The sequence below is a fragment of the Trachinotus anak genome, unplaced genomic scaffold (assembly GCF_046630095.1).
Source record: "Trachinotus anak isolate AG129_WGS33_773 ecotype Australia unplaced genomic scaffold, CSIRO_AGI_Tana_v1 ptg000019l, whole genome shotgun sequence".
NCBI classification, from domain to species: domain Eukaryota; kingdom Metazoa; phylum Chordata; class Actinopteri; order Carangiformes; family Carangidae; genus Trachinotus; species Trachinotus anak.
The window spans coordinates 12648654-12669830 of record NW_027273870.1 but is presented as its reverse complement, the minus strand read 5'-3'; the positions used below and the strand labels follow the sequence as shown (position 1 = coordinate 12669830).

At 40.2% G+C, this 21177-nt stretch overlaps 1 protein-coding gene across 6 annotated transcripts in view; it reads left to right on the top strand.

Moving 5' to 3' along the window:
- tenm3 (teneurin transmembrane protein 3) overlaps positions 1-20847 on the top strand; it is a 310851-nt gene extending 290004 nt beyond the window's left edge. For all 6 annotated transcript variants that reach the window (XM_071504949.1, XM_071504948.1, XM_071504950.1 and 3 more), the window contains 13 exons: positions 2927-3096; positions 4670-4796; positions 10710-10907; positions 11167-11226; positions 11810-12154; positions 13182-13426; positions 13509-13690; positions 14837-15039; positions 15621-15731; positions 15818-15960; positions 16044-16168; positions 16930-17060; positions 18430-20847. In XM_071504949.1, coding sequence (XP_071361050.1) covers positions 2927-3096; positions 4670-4796; positions 10710-10907; positions 11167-11226; positions 11810-12154; positions 13182-13426; positions 13509-13690; positions 14837-15039; positions 15621-15731; positions 15818-15960; positions 16044-16168; positions 16930-17060; positions 18430-19185 — 2796 coding nt within the window. In that variant the 3' untranslated portion in view covers positions 19186-20847. The remainder of the gene's footprint in view (positions 1-2926; positions 3097-4669; positions 4797-10709; positions 10908-11166; positions 11227-11809; positions 12155-13181; positions 13427-13508; positions 13691-14836; positions 15040-15620; positions 15732-15817; positions 15961-16043; positions 16169-16929; positions 17061-18429) is intronic.
- Positions 20848-21177: the final 330 nt, after the last annotated feature.

The following is a 21177-nucleotide window of genomic DNA, read 5'->3' as shown; positions in this document are numbered from 1 at the left end:
TCGTTAGTAGAAAAACAAGGCAGAGGTCATAAGCAGGCAAGTAATCACCAGTGGCAAGTAATACACAACACAACAGCTGCAACCCTAAGGCAGCAAAGTACATTGGTGAATTTGGCAGATGACTAGGGAAAGCAGGCCACATTTTATGCCCTGTTGGCTGATGCTCTTGGCGTCTTGATTGTCTTGGGGCATTGAACCTGCAGGTCTGAATTGCATCTGGGTGCTTGTGCATGGATGCTTGGACCCTGTTATACTTCCCTGCAAGTCTAGTACTCAAGTCATATGAGCACTACTGGTACACTAGCACTCATACTTATTTTATATGGTATGCTAATCCTACTGGTGTGCCAATCCTGCTTCAAAAATATCATAACTCTAAGTGGAAGTACAGGTGCAAGGTCATGGGAAACTGAACATTCTTGGCTGCCCATTCCATGATACACTTCAGATATTTATCTTCAAATAATATAATGTTGTAAGTGCATCATACCAGACAGGGTAATGGATATAAGATCAAAGCAATCAATCTGATTAAAAATCAAAACTTAACGTATACTTTATATTATATGAAAGATATGTAAATGTCTGATTAGAGAATTCACTGTCTCTCCATACACGTACACATCTTAATGCACCTTGTATTTCCAGTTCCAACCTTAACCACAGACAGATGCCATATAACACCAGACTGACCTCATCTTTCAAAAATGTCCTAACTCTAAAGGTCAGTTACTTCAACTGCTTCTCACAAAGATGGAAGTACAGGTACATGGATATATGAGATAGTAGTGAAGGGGGGGATAGTTTAAGAGAAATATCAAAGCTGCAAATAGGCCAGAAACTAATGTATTGGTCGAAAAGACAAAGTGCACTATTTTATACCCTGCAGAAAGCACAATGCAAGTGTCTTTGCTTGTTTCAGACAGACACAATTGTCTTTTCCCCATACAGTGCCCACATTGTTTAAATAACAAACACACTTGTGCCCATCTAACCTTGCACTGACACATTGTTCTTAAAATGAGATGTGATCAGGCGCATTGTTGGTGTGTTGCTATCTTGAGAAAGTGGAAAGCGCTTGAACAACTGACCAACAAAAACCTAGTCAAAACTCTGTGTTGCAGTTATTTTAAGGGCACATTGTCACCTACATAGCGGGCGCACAGAGCACATACATCCTGCCTGTTAGGCACAAACATAGGGTGCCAAAGTGTTTCTTGTTCATCGCTTAGACTAAATTTTTCCCACCACAGTTTCATAATGACCTGAAAATTTATTTGCATGGCTCATAATAAACATAAAAGATGTCTTAACATTGTGACTTGTGACTTCTTGGCAGACCTGTTGATTCCCTTAGCCCTTTCCCTTGAGGGGAAACCTCAGGGCACACAGAGGTAGTGTGTGCGTGTGCCTGGACTGGGCTCACTGCTCAGTCACAATATATAATAAAGTCAGCACAAATAGAATCTATTTCTGTGTGAAACACTACGCCGTTATAATAGCAATACGCCAAGGTGTAATTGCATCTGTCTTTCAAAGGGAATGTGAGTGATTCAATACGTAGAATCAAAGAGTCCTGTTTGGCACTGAATCATAATAAAAGTTTGCTTGGCCCCACATGACCAAGACAGGCTAAGCCCGTCTGCAAACTGATTTGTTTCCTCTGATATGTGACAGTTCACATTGCTCATGTCTTGGTGTTATCCCGATGGTCTTGTTTTTTATACAGCTCTAGCTGGCCACCATCCCAATATCCTCCCTCTCTGCCCCATTTACTCAATTCACTGCATTCAACTGGTGCTAATTTACAAATGTGAGAGATGACTTTTGAAGTTTTTCCAGCAAGACTCTCTCTTTAATGAAACATGTCAGTGAAATGATTGATTGGCTGATTCATAGTATTTCTCCTTGCCTCAAGGATCCATAAGGTGAGTTTAGCACCGGACCTGACTCCAGTTTACGCAGGCTATCTGTCTTCATAAATTGGAGTTTAAGCAAACAGCACATCATTTATAAAGCAATAAAGAGTTGCAAGCTGGCTCTGTGACTTCACTGTTTAATGAGTCTTGGATCAGGTGTTTGTGTTAATTCACTGGCTGAGGGGTGATGTTTAACAAACCAACAAGAACTTAACACCTGGTCTTTTTGGTGGTTGTTGTTTGTTTAGCCAGGTTATTCATCCTTCATCATGAAATATTCCTATTGTTTTTGTGGACCAGAACAGAAAAAAAACAGAAAAAACAGACTTAGATTTGAGATAGTAAGGAAGTCCTCTGTCACTCTGTGTCTTCATTTCAGGGCATTTGTTTATTCAAATATCACCATTTATGTGCACAAGTTCAAGCAGTATGGCTATGGTTGATACATTGATTGATGGGTCCTAAGCAGGTAACTGACATTTATTGGGCGATTCCTTTTGTTTTTGGTGACCTCTTAATCTTTGCTCCTGTACTAAACTAAACTGACCTGAACAGAGCATATTCATGCTTCCCAGAGGATCAGCTCCTTCCATTTTGGACACTCAAAGAGCTCTTTCTCAGGACACAGTACATGGCATAGTATATCCATGCTCCCAGGAAGATAAATCTGGTCTCATAATCTAATTTCCTTTCCCCTAATGCCACCTTCAGGGCAAACTGGATAGTTTTGCATCTGCCAGTGCTCTGACTCTAAGAATAAAACTGTTGTTTGATCTATCTAATGCTTTTGTATTGTGAGGTACTATCAACACTGCACCATGCAGTGCCTTTAGCGGACTTTTTAGTTTTTAGTCATATTTAGACATTGAAGGGAGTATAGTAGGAATTAAGCACACTTGCATGTAAGACAATCACTTCCAGCTACTAAGCATTTAACGTTTCGGCTAATCGAAGATTTATATGATCAAAAGAGTTTCTTCATTCACTGGTTATTTTTGTGTCTCCAGGTGAATGGTAGGAACTTGCTCTCTGTGGATTATGATCGTACACTGCGAACAGAGAAAATTTATGATGACCACAGGAAGTTCCTGCTGAAGATCATCTATGACACTCAAGGCCATCCCACACTTTGGGTTCCCAGTAGCAAGCTACTGTCAGTTAACTTGACATACTCCAGGTAAGCTCTTCTGTGCCTGTGTATATATTGTTTTAGGATGTCCCACCTACTTTACTCAACTAAAGGAGGCTGTAACATATAGGTTTAAGACTAGAAGCCACAATGCATTGGGGCACTGAAGGAAAATCCAACAAGCTCTTCAAAAATAGTAGTCTTCTCTCATACCCAGTGTTGTTCTGAGTTATAATGGTGAACATTTAATTTTGTGTAACAAACCTGAACCAGCTATTCCAGCTGCACTGATGTTACAAAACAACTACATGGACAGAAAGGCCTCTAGCAGTGTTGTCATGCTCTCATGACAGGGGCCATATGGTGAAAAAAGAAAAGTCCTAGCTCATGACCCATTTAGTTTAAAAGACTGATAATCTTAAGCTTTAAGCACTTTTTGCTGAGCACTTGAATCTATAGTCAGATGATTTCATCACCATTAAATGTCATTCAGCAGCAAATATTATTCCTAGTGGTGCTAGGTCTTGAACTGAAGAATAGCTATCAGCTCAAGTGTAAGTCATGTAGTGGAGGTGACTGTCAGTCATCTTGGACCTCACTCTGCTCTTGTTCAGCTCTTGTTACAGTCTAATGCAAGTCAGTACAAAAACATAAATTTTACCTTTAAAAAGTTTATAGTGACTAGGTTTTGCAGACATTGTCACAAATTTGTAAACTCAATTATGTTTTTATTCCTGAGGTCATATATTTAAAGGTGATGATATACTGGATAATGTCATGTTAACAGGTGTTTCTTGTGTTTTTTTATCCCCCCTAGTCGCATTAATGAGTGGGCCAGAATATTCAAAACACCTCTATAATCTCATCCAGTACAACACAAGGACTAAGTGACCTCAGTGATAAATATGATTGATTTAACACCTCTCTGACCTATAAATGTGGACTGTTAACAACACTTTGGATTGGATTACACTGTACTGGTTTATCTAATAAAATGACCACTGTGGGTACATGTAGAGGCAAATAAAGTGAATATCCTTCTGGTATGGTACCTCATCTGGAGAAACTCAAACCCCTGTAGGATTGTGACAGTGGGAGCTGCTGACTGGGACAGGGACAGGGAGAGAATCGTCACATTGCATTTCAATAAGATTCTGTATTCTTTCCACATCAACAGAGAGAGGTTCACATCCTTCTCAATAGTGCCAAAATCTTGAAAATGCTGATTAAATTCTGTCATCAGTGATATGAGCACAGTTACAGATTCCCTTTTTTTCCCAGGAATGTTGACATTTGGGAAACTGGAGATACACTCACTTCATTAGGTACACCTGTACAATCTAGTGCAATTAATAAAACATGAATTTAACTTTTACAAAGCTTAAAATTTTCTGTTTTTGTTGGCACAGTCAAAAAATGAACAAGTAACATAAAAACAGCCTGTGAGACAAACTACAGGGCTACAGCACTAATACACTGACATCCAGTGATGTTGATCTGTGTGTGTGTGTGTGTGTGTGTGTGTGTATGTGTGTGTGTGTGTGTCTGTGTGTGTCTGTGTGTGTCTGTGTCTGTGTCTGTGTCTGTGTCTGTGTCTGTGTCTGTGTGTCTGTGTGTCCAGTACGGGGCAGGTGACAGGTCTCCAGAGGGGTCCAACTACAGAGAGGTGGGAGTACGACAGTCAGGGAAGGATCATTTCCAGAGTCTTTGCTGATGGAAAGACGTGGAGCTACACTTACCTGGATAAGGTACGGTTTTATTTAAGAGCAGGTATATATGTATGTCCTTACTGTTTCATCACTGTGTAAGTATCATCTTTCTTCTAGATTCTGTACATTTCATGATAGACAAGACAAATGAAGTAGTGCTGCACAATAAAGCTGTGTTAATACAGATTACTGAAGTACTGCCACAAAGTTAGTGATGAAAACAAGCAGTCACAAAGACCATAGTGACAAACAGTCAGCTCACTTCCCCTGGGTGGGAGAAAATAGGAGGAGAAAGAGCTTGTGAGTTATAAGGAAAGGAAGCTCCCTAGTCTCTTTATCAGGGACAAGAGTAGGAATGGAGAGAGGACCCATAGAACAGTTAAAAGAAATGAATGGAAAGCATGGAAATGAATACCTCCCATTTTCAGTGGTAAAACATGTGTTTCTCTTTCCTTCCAAGAGCACTAAGATGGTAGTGCAAACATCTGACTCGAAGTTCCAGGTGGTCAGGTCATAGTTTATGTAGCTTGAATGCTAATTTGGCAGGGACTGTTTTCACCACACTTCAGTGCCGATGCAACATATAGGTGGATTAAAAGTTGAATCAATAAGCTCTCGGTGTGCTTTCAAATCAGCAGCTTTACAGTGGCATTGGATGGTAATGGAAAAAAGCGAAGACCTGGCAATTCTGGAGGTTAGAGAAAGATGCACTTCACTTTTGGAAGTAGATTACTTTAAAACAAATAACTGACTCGGTGTCTTATTAAGAGCAAAAACTCTTTTAAAAAGTAATTCACTCAAAGACAGCTGCCATTGTCTCTAAATGAAAAGAAGAGACATTAGGTACAGAGAGGTGACTGAAGGAAAAGAGAGAGACTTAAAAAACAACCCACAGTAAATCTGCATTGACAGACAAGGAGCCAGACAAAGCCCAACCCTAAACAGCAGCTGAAATGATAGAGAGATGGAAGGATAGTGACAGAGAGGGATATTTAAGAGAGTGCAACAACAGAGGTACGACCGTGCAAACAAGACCCTGAGGATTGGGGTAGCTTAAGTTAGATAGCGAAAGAGAGAGACTGATGCAGAGAGAGAAATAACAGTAACTGTGGGTGAAGAGAGACAAAAATTATAGAAAGGGAACAGGAGTAATGAGACATGAGGAGAGAGGAAAAAGAAAAAAGTTTTCTGGAAAAAAAAAACAAAAAACTTGGGATGGTGAGATTAGTAAGCCCCAAAGGGCTAAATAAATAGACCTCAACCAAAAACAAAACAAAACAAAAAAAACAATGACATCTTAAATCACAGTTCATCAATTAAAGAAAAATACATATTAGCACAACACACATAAGCATCTTAAGGCTAAAAGTAGCTCCTAACCTGCTGATTTAGGAAAACTCAGAAAATATGGCCATGTCAGTGCTAACTTTAGGATTCAAAATTTTCAACTAATAGTAATTCACATTCTTAGTTAGGTAGCTTATGACAGGTTAGTTTTTTTTATCATTATTATTTCCATCGAGCGAATTGAATGTACGTTTTTATTGTAACAAATCCTTTATTATTATTATTATTAGCATTTTCACCGGAGCAGACCAGTCTTTTATCAACCAATCACTGTGGTTCTTGCAAGCAAGCTCATCCGTAGGAATTCACAGTCAGGTCCATAAATATTGGGACATTGACACAATTCTCATCTTTTTGGCTCTAAACACCACCACAATGGATTTGAAATGAAACAAACAAGATGTGCTTTAACTACATACTTTCAGCTTTAATTTGAAGGTATTTACATCCAAATCAGGTGAACGGTGTAGGAATTACAACAGTTTGTATATGTGCCTCCCACTTTTTAAGGGACCAAAAGTAATGGGACAAATTAACAATCATAAATCAAACTTTCACTTTTTAATACTTGGTTGCAAATCCTTTGCAGTCAATTACAGAGTGAAGTCTGGAACGCATAGACATCACCAGACGCTGGGTTTCATTCCTGGTGATGCTCTGCCAGGCCTCTACTGCAACTGTCTTCAGTTCCTGCTTGTTCTTGGGGCATTTTCCCTTCAGTTTTGTCTTCAGCAAGTGAAATGCATGCTCAATCAGATTCAGGTCAGGTGATTGACTTGGCCATTGCATAACATTCCTCTTCTTTGCCTTAAAAAACTCTTGCTTTCACAGTATGCTTCAGGTTATCGTCCATCTGCACTGTGAAACGCCATCCAATGAGTTCTGAAGCATTTGGCTGAATATGAGCAGATAATATTGCCCGAAACACTTCGGAATTCATCCTGCTGCTTTTGTCAGCAGTCACATCATCAATATATCAATACAAGGGAACCAGTTCCATTGGCAGCCACACATGCCCACGCCATGACACTACCATCACCATGCTTCACTGATGAGGTGGTATGTTTTGTCTCATTTGTCCATAGGATGTTGTTCCAGAACTGTAAAGGCTTTTTTAGATGTTGTTTGGCAAACTCTAATCTGGCCTTCCTGTTTTTGAGGCTCACCAGTGGTTTACATCTTGTGGTGAACCCTCTGTATTCACTCTGGTGAAGTCTTCTCTTGATTGTTGACTTTGACACACATACACCTACCTCCTGGAGAGTGTTCTTGATCTGGCCAACTGTTGTGAAGGGGTTTTTCTTCACCAGGGAAAGAATTCTTCAGTCATCCACCACAGTTTTCCGTGGTCTTCCGGGTTTTTGGTGTTGCTGAGCTCACCGGTGCGTTCTTTCTTTTTAAGAATGTTCCAAACAGTTGATTTGGCCACACCTAATGTTTTTGCTATCTCTCTGATGGGTTCGTTTAGATTTTTCAGCCTAATGATGGCTTGCTTCACTGATAGTGACAGCTCTTTGGACCTCATATTGAGAGTTGACAGCAACAGATTCCAAATGCAAATAGCACACTTGAAATGAACTCTAGACCTTGTATCTGCTCCTTGTAAATGGGATAATGAGGGAATAACACACACCTGGCCATGGAACAGCTGAGCAGCCAATTGTCCCATTACTTTTGGTCCCTTAAAAAGTGGGAGACACATATACAAACTGTTGTAATTCCTACACCGCTCACCTGATTTGGATGTAAATACCTTCAAATTAAAGCTGAAAGTCTGCAGTTAAAGTACATCTTGTTTGTTTCATTTCAATCCATTGTGGTGGTGTTTAGAGCCAAAAAGTTGGTCTCAGCAGCTTTGTGAATAGGATTTAAGAAAGAAGTTTTAGTTTGAAACTTTTAATGCAATTAATAGAACTTTTAGTGGTAAGATCAAATGCTTTGTGAATACGGTCCAAGTTTTATATGCAGTACATAGTCACAGTACTCTTATTTTATGAAAGGTAAAATACATTAGTTTAGAATAATTATTTAGTCAGTTAAGGATAAAACATTCAAATAGAAATGTCACATCAGCTCAGAGCTGATTGAACTTTCAGATCCCGGATATGTAGATGAAAGAAACCAAATTTAAATTTAAATAAATGTTTTGTGCATCTTAGCACCTGAAGAATCAGCTTCACCACCGGCTGTGGTAGCTTCTGCATCATCGATATCAGTGAATCATATTTCTTGACTGCTGACATTTGTGTCTTTCAGAACATCCCAGAGATTACTTCAATACCTTTATGAACACAATTCTCTCAAAGTTATGTAGAAAAAATAGATTACTGTGACTTCACATGATTTATTTAAAACAGGCATTTTGACTTTCTATATAAGACTCTCTAGTTTTACTCTTAAGTTTTATGGAGGCAAAGAAGGAACAGACCAAGGAAACTATAAGGAAGCATTTAAAAAAAACAAAAAACATTTTTTCCTGCTTATTTTGTCTTAGTTACAGTTTTGAAAAAAAATAGAAGCAAGACTCTGCTCAATAATGAACAAAACAGGAGAAAGTGACAAACGGAGACGGGAATGAAGGGAAAACAAGTTAAAGAGAAAGATGAAAAAGGAAAGAATGGAAGCCACAAAACATGAAAAATGAGCCATATTGTATTATTCCATGTGTCACTATCACCTTCACCTACACTTCACATACAAACCTGGTAAACCCAAACGTGTAGTGTGGGTGAACTGGGTGAACTTTCATTCCCGCTCACGGAAATTCTGGCAAACCATCCAGTGACTCAGGAAGGGGAAGCAGGGCTTGACCCACACTGTGTTCAGCCAGGGAGGAGAACTGCTGACCCGGATTGGATCATTGGGTGGTGGAAGGAATACTTTCAGGGAATCCTGAACCCAACGGAGGCAGAATTGGAAGACTCTGGCAGAAGTTGCTGAGGTAGTTAAGAAGCTCCTCAGTGGCAAGACACCGTGTGTTGATGAGATACGCCCTGAGATGCTGAAGGCTTTGGACATTGTTGGTCTGTCATGGCTGACACGGCTCTTCAATGTGGAGGTTGGATGACTGGGGTGGTGGCTCCCATTTTCAAAAAAGTGGACCAGAGCACGTGCTCCAATTATTGGGGTATCACACTGCTCAGCCACTCCGGGAAAGTTTACTTCAGAGTGCTTGAAAGGCGGCTCTGATTGATTGTCTTACCTCAGATCAAAGAGGAGCAAAGCGGATTCCATCCTGGCCGTGGAACAGTGGACCAGCTCTTTACCCTTGCAAGAGTTCTTAGGGGTTAACCGTGTCCCCCAAGGGGCTCTGTGGTGGGTACTGCAGGAGTATGGGGTACCTGGCACGTTGCTACGGGCCATTCCATCCTTGTATGACCAAAGTGAGAGCTGTGTCTGCATTCTTGGCACAAAGTCAAACACGTTTTCGTGAGTGTTGGACTCCACCAAGGTTGCCCCTTGTCGCTGATCCTGTTTGAGATATTCATGGACAGGATCTCAAGGTGTAGCCGTTTGCAGTAATGCAGACCTTGTACCAGACTATTGTGGTGAAGAGGGGGCTGAGCCAGAAGGTAAAGCTCTCGGTTTACCAGTCGATCTTTGTTCAGACCTTCACCTATGGTCATGAGCTCTGGGTAGTGACCGAAAGAATCAGATCACGGATACAAGTGACTTAAACGGGTTTCCTCCGTGGGGTGGCTGGGCTCAGCCTTAGAGACAGGATGAAGAGCTCAGACATTTGGAGGTAGCTCGGAGTATTCACATTTAAAGCAGCCAGGTTAGGTGGTTTGGGTAAGGATGCCTTTTCCAACTGGGAGGAGGCCCCGGGCAGGTCCAGAACTGGCTGGAGGGATTATGTATCTCATCTGGCCAGGAAAAGCCTCGGGAGCCCCCAGGAGGAGCTGGAAATCATTGTCGGGGAGAGGGATGTCTGGAATTCCCTGTTTAGCCTGCTGCCACCGCGACCTGACCTCTGATAAGTGTAAGAAATTGGATGGATGGAGTTGCTGCTCTTCACCTGCATAGATTACAACTGTGTTTTTTCTCACAGAATATCCTCCACTTCTAATCACCATTCAGAGAGTCCCAGAGAATTTCTGGATTTGTCATTTATTTTGGACAATAACAGGAAAATGTTTAGTGTTCCTTGTCCTGTAGCAGACCTGTATGTGCTAAGACCCACATCCCAATGCTACTGCAGTGTGGAAAACACCCATGTGACAGGAAAGGGACTGGCGTATGTCCAGCAAACATGTTGTGTGATTTTTTAGTGTGAAAGCAACTTCCTCGACTTGTGCTGCAATGTCGTCGGTGAAATTGAAATTTATAAAAAATGATTATACAGGGATAATTGGTGTGAAAAGCTCAGTTTTTTCAGGGGACTCTCAAACAATCTGAGCAGCAGCCCTCTAAATAAACCAACTTTATCACCAGACACTAATGGCAATATTAGACAATTTTGCCCCCAGCAACTACAGTCTGATATTTGATATTTGTTCCACATCACCGTGTAAATGTAAACTGTCTCATTGTGCCTTTACCCTGTCTTTTACTGCTCTGATGGCACGTTACATAGTTTCCTTTCTTCTTCCCTCTCTCTAACAGTCCATGGTCTTGCTACTACACAGCCAGCACCAATACATCTTTGACTATGATTCAGAGGACCATCTGTCAGCAGTCACTATGCCCAGCGTGGCTCGACACACCATGCAGACCATCAGATCCATAGGATATTACAGGAATATCTACAACCCCCCAGAGAGCAATGCCTCTGTCACTGTGGACTATTCTGAAGATGGACAGGTGTGTGTGTGTGTGTGTCTGTGTGTGATAAACTGTGATTCATATCTCTTGATAGGATTTGTAGTTGTCTTCTTTTTTTGTTATTTTCCTTCTGTTTACACAACAGCTTTGACACCACTGGAAAAGAACCCATATTTTTATTAGTCATTGTTGTTCTCTTTCAAACTTTTCACCTCTACATTATGTTGATTTATGACTGTATGACTCTCTCTCTCTCTCTCTCTCTCTCTCTCCTTCCCCCTCCCCTCCCTCTCTCTAGCTCCTCAGAGTTGCCCATCTGGGCACTGGCCGTCGCATATTGTACAAATATCGCAGACAGGTATTTGATTTAGGTTTTTACAGAGTTAACATAAATTTATTATAAAAGAAACATTGTTATTAGTTATCTGTATGCAAATTTACGTGTGTGTGTGTGTGTGTGTGTGTGTGTGTCTGTGTGTGTGTGTCTGTGTGTGTGTGTGTAGTTTAAAAGTTTATAAATAACGAATACTATGTTTTATATCAGTAATAGTTTTTTTAATTTGCCCTTCAATTATTGTTATTTTCACTTCACTTAACCCTCATATGAATAGTTACATAATTTAATGCTAAAAAACTACATTTATTTCAGGATAATTAGATATAAAGAAAGCCGATGGACTAGATGCATTAAGGCTCTGTTTCAAGTTATTGAATGCCAAAGCAGGGAGAGATCAATACAGTCCACAGAAGGGGAAGCCTGAAGAAACACTCACAAGGGTCGTGTAGAGGCACGACATGCATAAGTAGCAGCTGCAGCAGAGAATGAACAGGGACTTAGACATTGAAGTTAACTGTTTGTGTAGCTGATCCTGGATGAACAGGATCTGATGTTCTACAAGGTCCATTATTGTAAACACATACTGTTTTATCTGTCACAACAGAACAAGCTGGCAGAGATCCTGTATGACTCAACACGGGTCAGTTTCACATATGATGAGACCGCTGGTGTGCTTAAAACCGTCAACCTTCAGAGCGAGGGCTTCATCTGCTCCATTCGGTACCGCCAGATTGGCCCGCTGGTCGACCGGCAAATATTCCGTTTCAGCGAGGACGGGATGGTGAACGCACGCTTTGACTATACCTACGACAACAGCTTCAGGGTTACCAGCATGCAGGCTGTAATCAATGAGACGCCACTGCCAATCGACCTCTATCAGTTTGATGATATATCTGGAAAGGTGGAGCAATTTGGGAAGTTTGGAGTCATCTATTATGATATCAATCAGGTAATACATGGCTGCATTTTGTCCCTCAAAGATGGATAAGTAAGAAAAAGTAAAATTAATCTATTGCTTGGCATCAATCACAGTCCTCCACCTCCTGCTTGGTGTACAGCTGAAACATAGTGGCATCCCAGTGACAACCTCAATTGTGTGTAGGGCTGCAACTAACAATTATTTTGGTAATCGACTAATCTGACGATTATTTTTTCGATTAGTCAACAAGTATTTCAGTCACGCCTACCATCTGTTCTGTTTTACCTCACCTTCTCAAATCTGCACCCCATAAATGTCACCCTGTTGTCCAGTCAGTGCCTCAACATAACATAATGTTCCACAGTAGATTAAAATAATGACCCCTGAACCAGATGAACTGACTGCAGTTAAGGCCATGTTCACACTTGGTGTCTTTTTGGAATGGCATCTCTTCACTCAGACCCAGCGCAGTTTACTGTTGTAGCAGTGGGGAAAACTAAGTAGGATTGATTTACAGCACAGTGATTTATATGATATGAAAGTTTAACTGTAACACCATATTTATTCGTGGAGTAAAACTAGACGTGTAAAATTCCGCTTCGACAAATTTTCATAATCAACATTGTCGATTTTGTCGACTAATCGTTGCAGCCCTCATTACTGATGGTCTGACTGAATGGTGTATTTGACAGCATTATGTTGTGCAAATTACAAATAAAATGCATCCCTCAAGAATAGCAATATAGCAATGAACACATTTACCCATAATTTTGATTCAGATGAGTATGTCTACTCCTCACTGAGAATGAGTGAAGAAAGCTTCTCAAATAACTGTTTTTTGTCAGGTTTAACTTTGAGTTTTGTTCTTTGAATGATAAGGAAATGTCAAATCAAGTCAAATCAGTTTTTATTTATAACACCAATTCACAACATAAGTTATCTCAGTGCCATTAGTTTATAGTCACATATAGTCTCCAGTCTGTCTGTTGAAGTCTGATCAGCACGGCTTTTTGTCAGTAGAGGAAGTGTTGATTTCCTGAACTTCGCTCTGTCTCAGATCATCTCCACCGCAGTGATGACCTACACCAAACACTTTGATCAACATGGCCGCATCAAGGAGATCCAGTATGAGATTTTCAGGTCTCTGATGTACTGGATCACCATTCAGTACGACAACATGGGCCGTGTCACCAAGCGTGAGATCAAGATTGGACCGTTTGCCAACACAACCAAATATGGTTATGAGTATGACGTGGATGGACAGCTGCAGACGGTCTCCCTCAACGAAAAGATGGTCTGGAGGTAGGATTATAAAATTTAACTGATAAAAGCACCATCATTTGATGATGCCAAATGCTGATACTATAATTTTCTGGCATTTCAGGTATAACTATGATCTGAATGGGAACCTGCATTTGCTGAACCCTGGGAACAGTGGTCGGTTAACCCCTCTACGCTACGATCTGAGGGACAGAATCACTCGTCTTGGAGATGTTCAGTACAGGCTGGATGAAGACGGTTTCCTGAGACAGAGAGGAGCTGAGATATTTGAGTACAACTCTAAAGGTAGAAATTAGTATTTTGTACTGTCTATGTCTATGTCAAACAGCCCAATCACACCAGAAAGTGGCACAGCAAGGTTCATCATCCTTATAAAGGATTAGAAGCTTGCTAATGTAGTGACTAGCAGGGCTGGATGGTGAATTACTGCCAGCGGCAAGCACTGCTGAGTCTCAGTTTCACCCTAATCATCAGTTATTAAGCTAGGTCTCTTGTCATGAATAGGACAACAATGATAATGGTATTTGTTTAAATTCCAGTGGATGATGGATGCTAATAAGCTAGGGGCAGCTGGAGAGAGAGCCGGTCGTTCACTAATTAGAAGGTTGGTGGTTCAATCTTGGGCTCCTCCAGGCCGGGTGTCAAAATGTCCTTGGGCAAGATACTGAACCCCACATTGCCCCTGATGGCTGACCCACGAGTATAAAAATGCGTGTGTAGGTGTGATGTGTGAATGTGTGAGTGAAAACATAATATCTCTTTTCATAGTTATGCTGTTTATACACAACTTTATATGCCTCTTAAGCTAAATAACAGTAATTGTATTCTTACTCTTAGTAAGTGTTTGAAGGACATTAAAGCTCGGATGTCACACAATTTCCTTAAGCTGAATGAAAACAAAACAGAAATTGTAATCCTTGGATAACCTACCAAAAACAAATTTTGTTTTATTCTCTATTCTATTCTATTGTATTTTATTTCTTTTTAATTGTATGTAAAGCACTTTGTAAACTTTGTTTTTAGAAAAGTGCTATATAAATAAAGTTATTATTATTATTATTATTATTATTATCATTATTATTATTATATGTGCTAGTCCATCCAAGTCCATTTTTCAGTACATTCCTCCATTTCGCACTCTGGTTCTCTGCTACCTCCATGGTCAGTACTGTCAAGATGGCTTGATATTGGTCAACAGCATAAACTTTGAACTAAGTTAAACTTGACACAAAGTATTTACATGGTCTTACTTCTTCACCTGTGATCACAGTGATGTACTGGAATGAATAATGAATTATACCATATACAACTTTTTCCTATAGTTTTTGTTTGTGGTAAAATGTAACAATCCCATTGAAAGCTTTGACGTCATCACTTGTTGTTTTGTCATTCTTCACATCCTTTCCTTCCATTTTATCCTTTGTAATTCAGGTCTTCTAGTTCGTGTCTACAGTAAAGCAGCCAGTTGGACCATCCAGTACCGTTACGATGGTCTGGGTCGGCGTGTGGCATCTAGAAACAGTCTGGGCCAACATCTACAGTTTTTCTACGCTGATCTGAACTACCCCACCAGGATCACCCACGTCTATAATCACTCCAGCTCAGAGATCACATCCTTTTACTATGATTTGCAGGTAGCTACAGTCATTAAAATATGGTGATATCACATCTAACATCCTGTGTGTGGTCAAATTAGACAAGAAAAGTGGGTAAAAGTAAGTGGGTTTTTTTGCCAAACTCAAATACACCTCCAACTATAGACAGGCAGAACATTGAGTCTAGCTTTTTCCCGACACAGCTTTCACTCATTGTTGTTTATGAGTCACTTTTGGATTTCACTGTCATCTTTTTATTTTTGTGGAGGAGGTTCCCCTACACTAATCATAGGATAAACATGGGTAATGTACAGCATCCCAATTAGAGAGGAGGAGGTCGGTTCTCTGTCCCAGCAGTCCCACATCATATAAAAATACTGTTGCGGAATCCTTTTGCTACTTTAAATGCCTCATAGGTCAGGGAACCTGTAACAGAATGACGACAGAATGTGATGTGGTTAGTGAATCATCTGCAGCAGGACCCACAATAATTAATAGTAATAGTGGCACCATTATTTATCGCCCTCCTGTTATCACAAGTGGAGATATAGAATACAATAGCAATAATAAAACTCACTATCATAATTATTATTATACTCATAATGTTTATTGTTGCACAGGGCCATGTGTTTGCTATGGAGATCAGCAGTGGAGAGGAGTTTTATATTGCATGTGATAACACTGGGACACCACTGGCTGTCTTCAGCAACAATGGGCTGTTGCTTAAACAGGTATGTATGTGTTTCATTTATCTGTACAAATTCCATTTCACAAAATAGTTAAATTTGATAAATTAGATAAATTTCTGTTTGTGTAGGTTCAGTACACAGCATACGGCGAGGTTTACTTTGATTCCAACCCAGACTTTGTGCTAGTAATTGGTTTCCATGGGGGCCTCTATGATCCTCTGACACGACTGCTGCATTTTGGAAACAGAGACTACGATATCCCTGCTGGGCGGTAGGCAGTCTATCACTTATGTAACAGGATGCTGTTCCTGCGTCATTAGTGTCACATCTGACCAGAGTGTGTTTGCTATGAAGGTGGACCATTCCTGACATCAGCACATGGACACGTGTTGGTAAAGATCCCCAGCCCTTCAACCTCTACATGTTCCGAGGCAACAACCCAATCAGCAAGATCCATCAGGTCAAAGAATACGTCACAGGTAACTAGAAGATGTTAGGAGGTAGAGTCAATAGAACTTTTTAGGTCTAGATGTTACATTAGAAGAAACTGAGGCAGGAGTTTCTAATGTTGTGGTTGTGGTTCATAGTTTTAAATACAGTAATTTGGGGTAGCCTAAACTAAAAACTTGTTTAAGCTGAACAACTATACATACAGTATTTGTAATTATCTAGTTGTTTTTAGAACACATGGGGATTCTTTCATTCATTTGTGGATTTAGATGAAAAAAAATACCCTGAAAAAATGCTAGTACTCTTGTTTTGTAGTATAATGTTATTTAGTGGAACATGAAACCAAAGTTTTCTGTTGTATTTCATCAGTGAACAATGAAGTTGTTTAATGAACTCTTAAAAATGTAGCATGAATGAAAACAAATATGTGTTTCTGTCCCACAGAGTTTATTGCTTTTGCTTCATTGCCTGAAACTGAAAACTGAATTTAGTGTAAGTGAACAGCAGGGTGATTTAGGCGCAACAGGTGCCAAGGTCTTTTCTTTTCCATCTGCCGTAAACTTATAATACAGACTTGAAATGATCCAGCATTTGGGTCAGAGATTGTGGTAATTGGAAGTTATGAGCTGCAAAAATATGAGGCATTTATCAATCGTGGTTTGTTTGGGCTTATAAGAAATGCACAAAGCAACAGTGTTTATAATTACAGTATGTTATTCTGGTGTCCCTGTTCGAATTGCTTGAACTCATTTTTTCTTGTCCACACCCACTGCTCTCTCTGTCTTTGTAGATGTCAATATCTGGTTGGTCACATTTGGCTTCCATCTCCACAACGCAATCCCAGGATTCCCTATTCCTAAATTTGACCTGACACAGCCATCACTGGAGATGAAGAAGAGCCAGCTGTGGGATGACCTGCCTGTATGTGTCCTAAGTACTGTTAGATATAAAGGTTGAATACATAATAGATGACTTAGAAGCAACAACCTAAAAGGCTTAATCTGCTATTCTGCTTCTGTATTCTATACAATACAGTCATGCATAAATACAGACTGAGAACATAAGGAAAGGAATAATAAAAATAATTGTGTACATGCAAAATAGAAATACAGTCAAGAGGAAAAAGATATTAAAAGGACAATATATTTATGGACCAAAATCAAGTTGAAAACCAGCAGCTGATGTGAGAAACCAAGGCGTGGAAATCAAAGGAAAACCTGACATCCATAGAAAAAAGAAAATCAGGAAATGAAGGGGAAAGAGGAAATGGAGTGAGAATAACAAGAAAGAAAATGAGGAGAGAAGACAATAAAGAGTCATTCAGCCTAACCAATCATGCATGCCTTCTCTGCCCCTTCCTCTTTTCTTACCCTCACTTATTGTGGCTATTTATACACTTGTTTGTGTGTTACAGTAAATATCATAGCTTGTTAGCACTTTAGTGCATTATTGTTCTGCAGCTGTTTCATGTTGTGGAAATAGAAGCGAGATGTAATTTACATACAGTGGGTTCACCTTCCTTTTCAAGTGAATGAGAATGTGGTCTCAGGCTTAACACTAAAATGCACCCACAGATAAAAAAAACAAATCAACAGCAGATCCTACATGAAATTACAAGGACATATATATAACAAAACTAAAAAAAAAAAAAAAAAAACAGTCTATAGTCTACACTTAGTCCTAGAGCAGATGCACTAAAGTGATTACAACTTCTCTAAGTCTTTTTACTGTTTTCTCAGGGCAGAAAACCCTGGGTTTAAAATGGCAAGTTCAACCATTTTAAAAGAAGGACTACTATCAGGCCACAGAACATGTGTTACTGGGACACAAGAAAATTGATACAACTTGGCAAAAAGAAAAGCACAACAACTGCAACCTCCACAGGCTATTTTTGTGTTAATTACCTTCAGCTTGTTTCAGCCTGCAATATCAGTAGACATTTGGGACCTCTACAGTAGGTGACATACTACAGCTAGAGTAACTCCCTTAACAAAAAGTAATTCACTAATATAGTATAATGAATGTTATTGTCTTCAATGTCTCAATGCAATCAAGGCTGCAAAGTCTTTTTTTCTGAAAATGTGCTGCAAAAAAATCTAGCACATGAGATACATGATATTTAGTTGAGACGAAGCAACCAACCCATACATTTTTCCATATTGTCTGGATTATCATGCAATGCTCTTTTAATGTAGTGTTTTTGTAATGCTTTTTTCATCTTAATGATGTCTTATGTAAGCGGGGACATCACATTAAGTCAAACATTACTTCTTCCTTCTCTCGTCAACAGTCTATTTCAGGTGTCCAGCAGGAGGTAACTCGTCAGTCTCGAGCCTTCCTGTCCTTTGAGCGCATGCCAGAGATTCAGCTCAGCCGGCGGCATTCAGACCACGCAAAACCCTGGCTGTGGTTCGCTACTGTCAAGTCTCTTATTGGCAAGGGAGTGATGCTTGCTGTGATCCAAGGCCGTGTGGTGACCAATGCTCTCAACATTGCCAATGAGGACTGCATCAAAGTGGCTGCAGTCTTAAACAATGCCTTTTACCTTGAGGACCTACATTTCACAGTAGAGGGACAAGACACGCACTACTTCATCAAGACCAGCCTGCCTGAGAATGACCTCAGTGCACTGCGGCTCACCTCAGGCAGGAAATCACTGGAAAATGGTGTGAATGTCACAGTGTCCCAGTCTACAACAGTGATGAATGGGAGAACACGACGCTTTGCTGATGTGGAGCTGCAGTATGGTGCGCTGACTCTCCATGTGCGTTATGGGACAACATTGGATGAAGAGAAAGCACGAATCCTGGAGCATTCGAGGCAGAGGGCGTTGTCGAGTGCCTGGGCCCGTGAACAGCAGCGTGTGAGAGACGGGGAGGAAGGCGTTCGGCTGTGGACGGAGGGAGAGAAAAGGCAGCTGCTGAGCAGCGGGAAGGTTTTGGGCTATGATGGCTACTACGTCTTGTCCATAGAGCAGTACCCTGAGCTAGCCGACAGCGCTAACAACATCCAGTTCCTACGCCAGAGTGAGATAGGTAGGAGGTAACACAGCATCAACAAAGGTCAGATTATTCCCCCTGTGACTGTCAGAGACTAACAAAGTTCAGTTTAACAGAAAATGGATGTCACAGACTGAACTGCCTTGAGACTCAAAACTAGCCACTGAAGAAACCCCACATTTGCAAATTTGCTTTGTTCTGAGGATGATGATGTAGGATTTTCAGACTGATGATGTAACAATCATATGAAACTACAATTGTGAGGGTTTAAAATAGTTTTCATGGCCTGCCAAAGGGTCTTTTTTTTTCCCACCCTGCCATCTGCCTTCAAACAGCCCACACGCATGCCCCTCCCCCTCTCTCTGTTCGGCAGGGCTAACCTGAGTGCTGTAATCATATGCTATCTAGCTGTGAAACAGTGGGATGTGAGCATTTCAGCAGCCATCACAACTAGATGAGCTAGTAAGCATTTAAGACAGTCATAAACTGTCAGCGCTGTCAACATAACAAATGTCTGCGGACACCTCCCAGATGTTACAGGTATCAAATCTCTGTGGGTTCAGGTGTGTCGCTCTGGGTTGTAGACCTCTATGAGCCTTGTCTGTAGGATCTGTTGTTTCCATGGCTGCAGCCACTGAATGGAACTCTTGTAGAACTGTTGCGGACTTGTCTAAAAGACAAAAAAAAAGGACTACGATTTGTATGAAGGTTAAAAAAAAAAATAAGACTGATTTTCTGTTTGGATTTTTTTTGTTCGTTTTTATATATAAACTTGCATTTGCTTTAGACAAAAAGGGGATATAAAAATTAACAAAAAAGTGTTTACATACTATTACCTATACCACTATTACTACTATTACTACACCACCACCACTGGAATGGACCATGAACTGAACAAAACCAGAAACTTTGAGTTGTGCTTTTGTTTCTTTCTGACATCTATGGCCTGTTTGGTCAGTTCTAAAACCACTCTTCCTCATTCCCTGTGCTTTTACAAGGTCTATAAAATCATCCAGTTTCAGACAACAGTCAACAGTGTGTGTGAGGAGGCAGGACAACAGTGCTGCCACAACTGTTTCTCATTCTATGTGGATGTACACTTCATGGACCGAGTGGGCTCACTGGTCCTGTAAAACACAGCTCCACTGACAGACCAGGAATCCTTCACTTCTGTAAAATGTGACTCAGACTCATAATGCATAGACCTTGTGCTTTTATCAGTCAAAGGTAGTAGTATTGCTTGCAATAGAAACATGTTGTCATGGCTTTGGGGGTGCGGGGTAACTGTGAGTAGTAACCAATTGTTGCTTCTCTCCTCGTTTTTGCTTGTTTCTCCTTAAAGGGACAGTGCATCGCCATCAGTGACATTAATGAGTAACAGTAATAGATCAAAAATCAAAGTGGATGTTTTCTCATTGATTGTGGGTCTCTGTACTCTTGTAGAGGAGTTTTCTTTGTGTCTATGTGTGTTTACAAAGGTGGGAAGGCAAGTTCAATCATTTTAAAAGAAAGAACTTTACACAGAGAGTTAACATCTACCAACCTTTTTTCAGAAAGAATTAAGACAAGTTGACAATGTTTTATGGGTTTATCTTTTTTTATTTTGAAGGTTGAGAAATTCCACTTATCCGTACATCAATATTAGTCTCAGAGAAAGTAATTTATGTACAGTGTTTCTACGGTAAAGAATAAAAATATTTGAAACTATTGTTGGTTTTTTACTGAGTTGTACTTACAATGTGGATAATTGTATTGCAGGTGTGGCTTGGTGACTGTATCCTTCTTGCTGTAGAGCAGAATTAATAAAATAAACTGGAAATACTATAAAGTACAAGCTTCAAAACAGTACTTGGGTAAATGTACTTAGGTATTCCTCAGCAGTGACATGGGGGCATGTTCAGCAAAGTCTGTTTTAAATAGATTTGAATTTAATTTGTGTTGTGATCACTGCTAAGTATCAGTAATCAATATCATCAGGGTATTTTAAGACATTGTGTTGGCAGAAAGGCAACAGTAACTCAGATCTCTGTACAACTGTG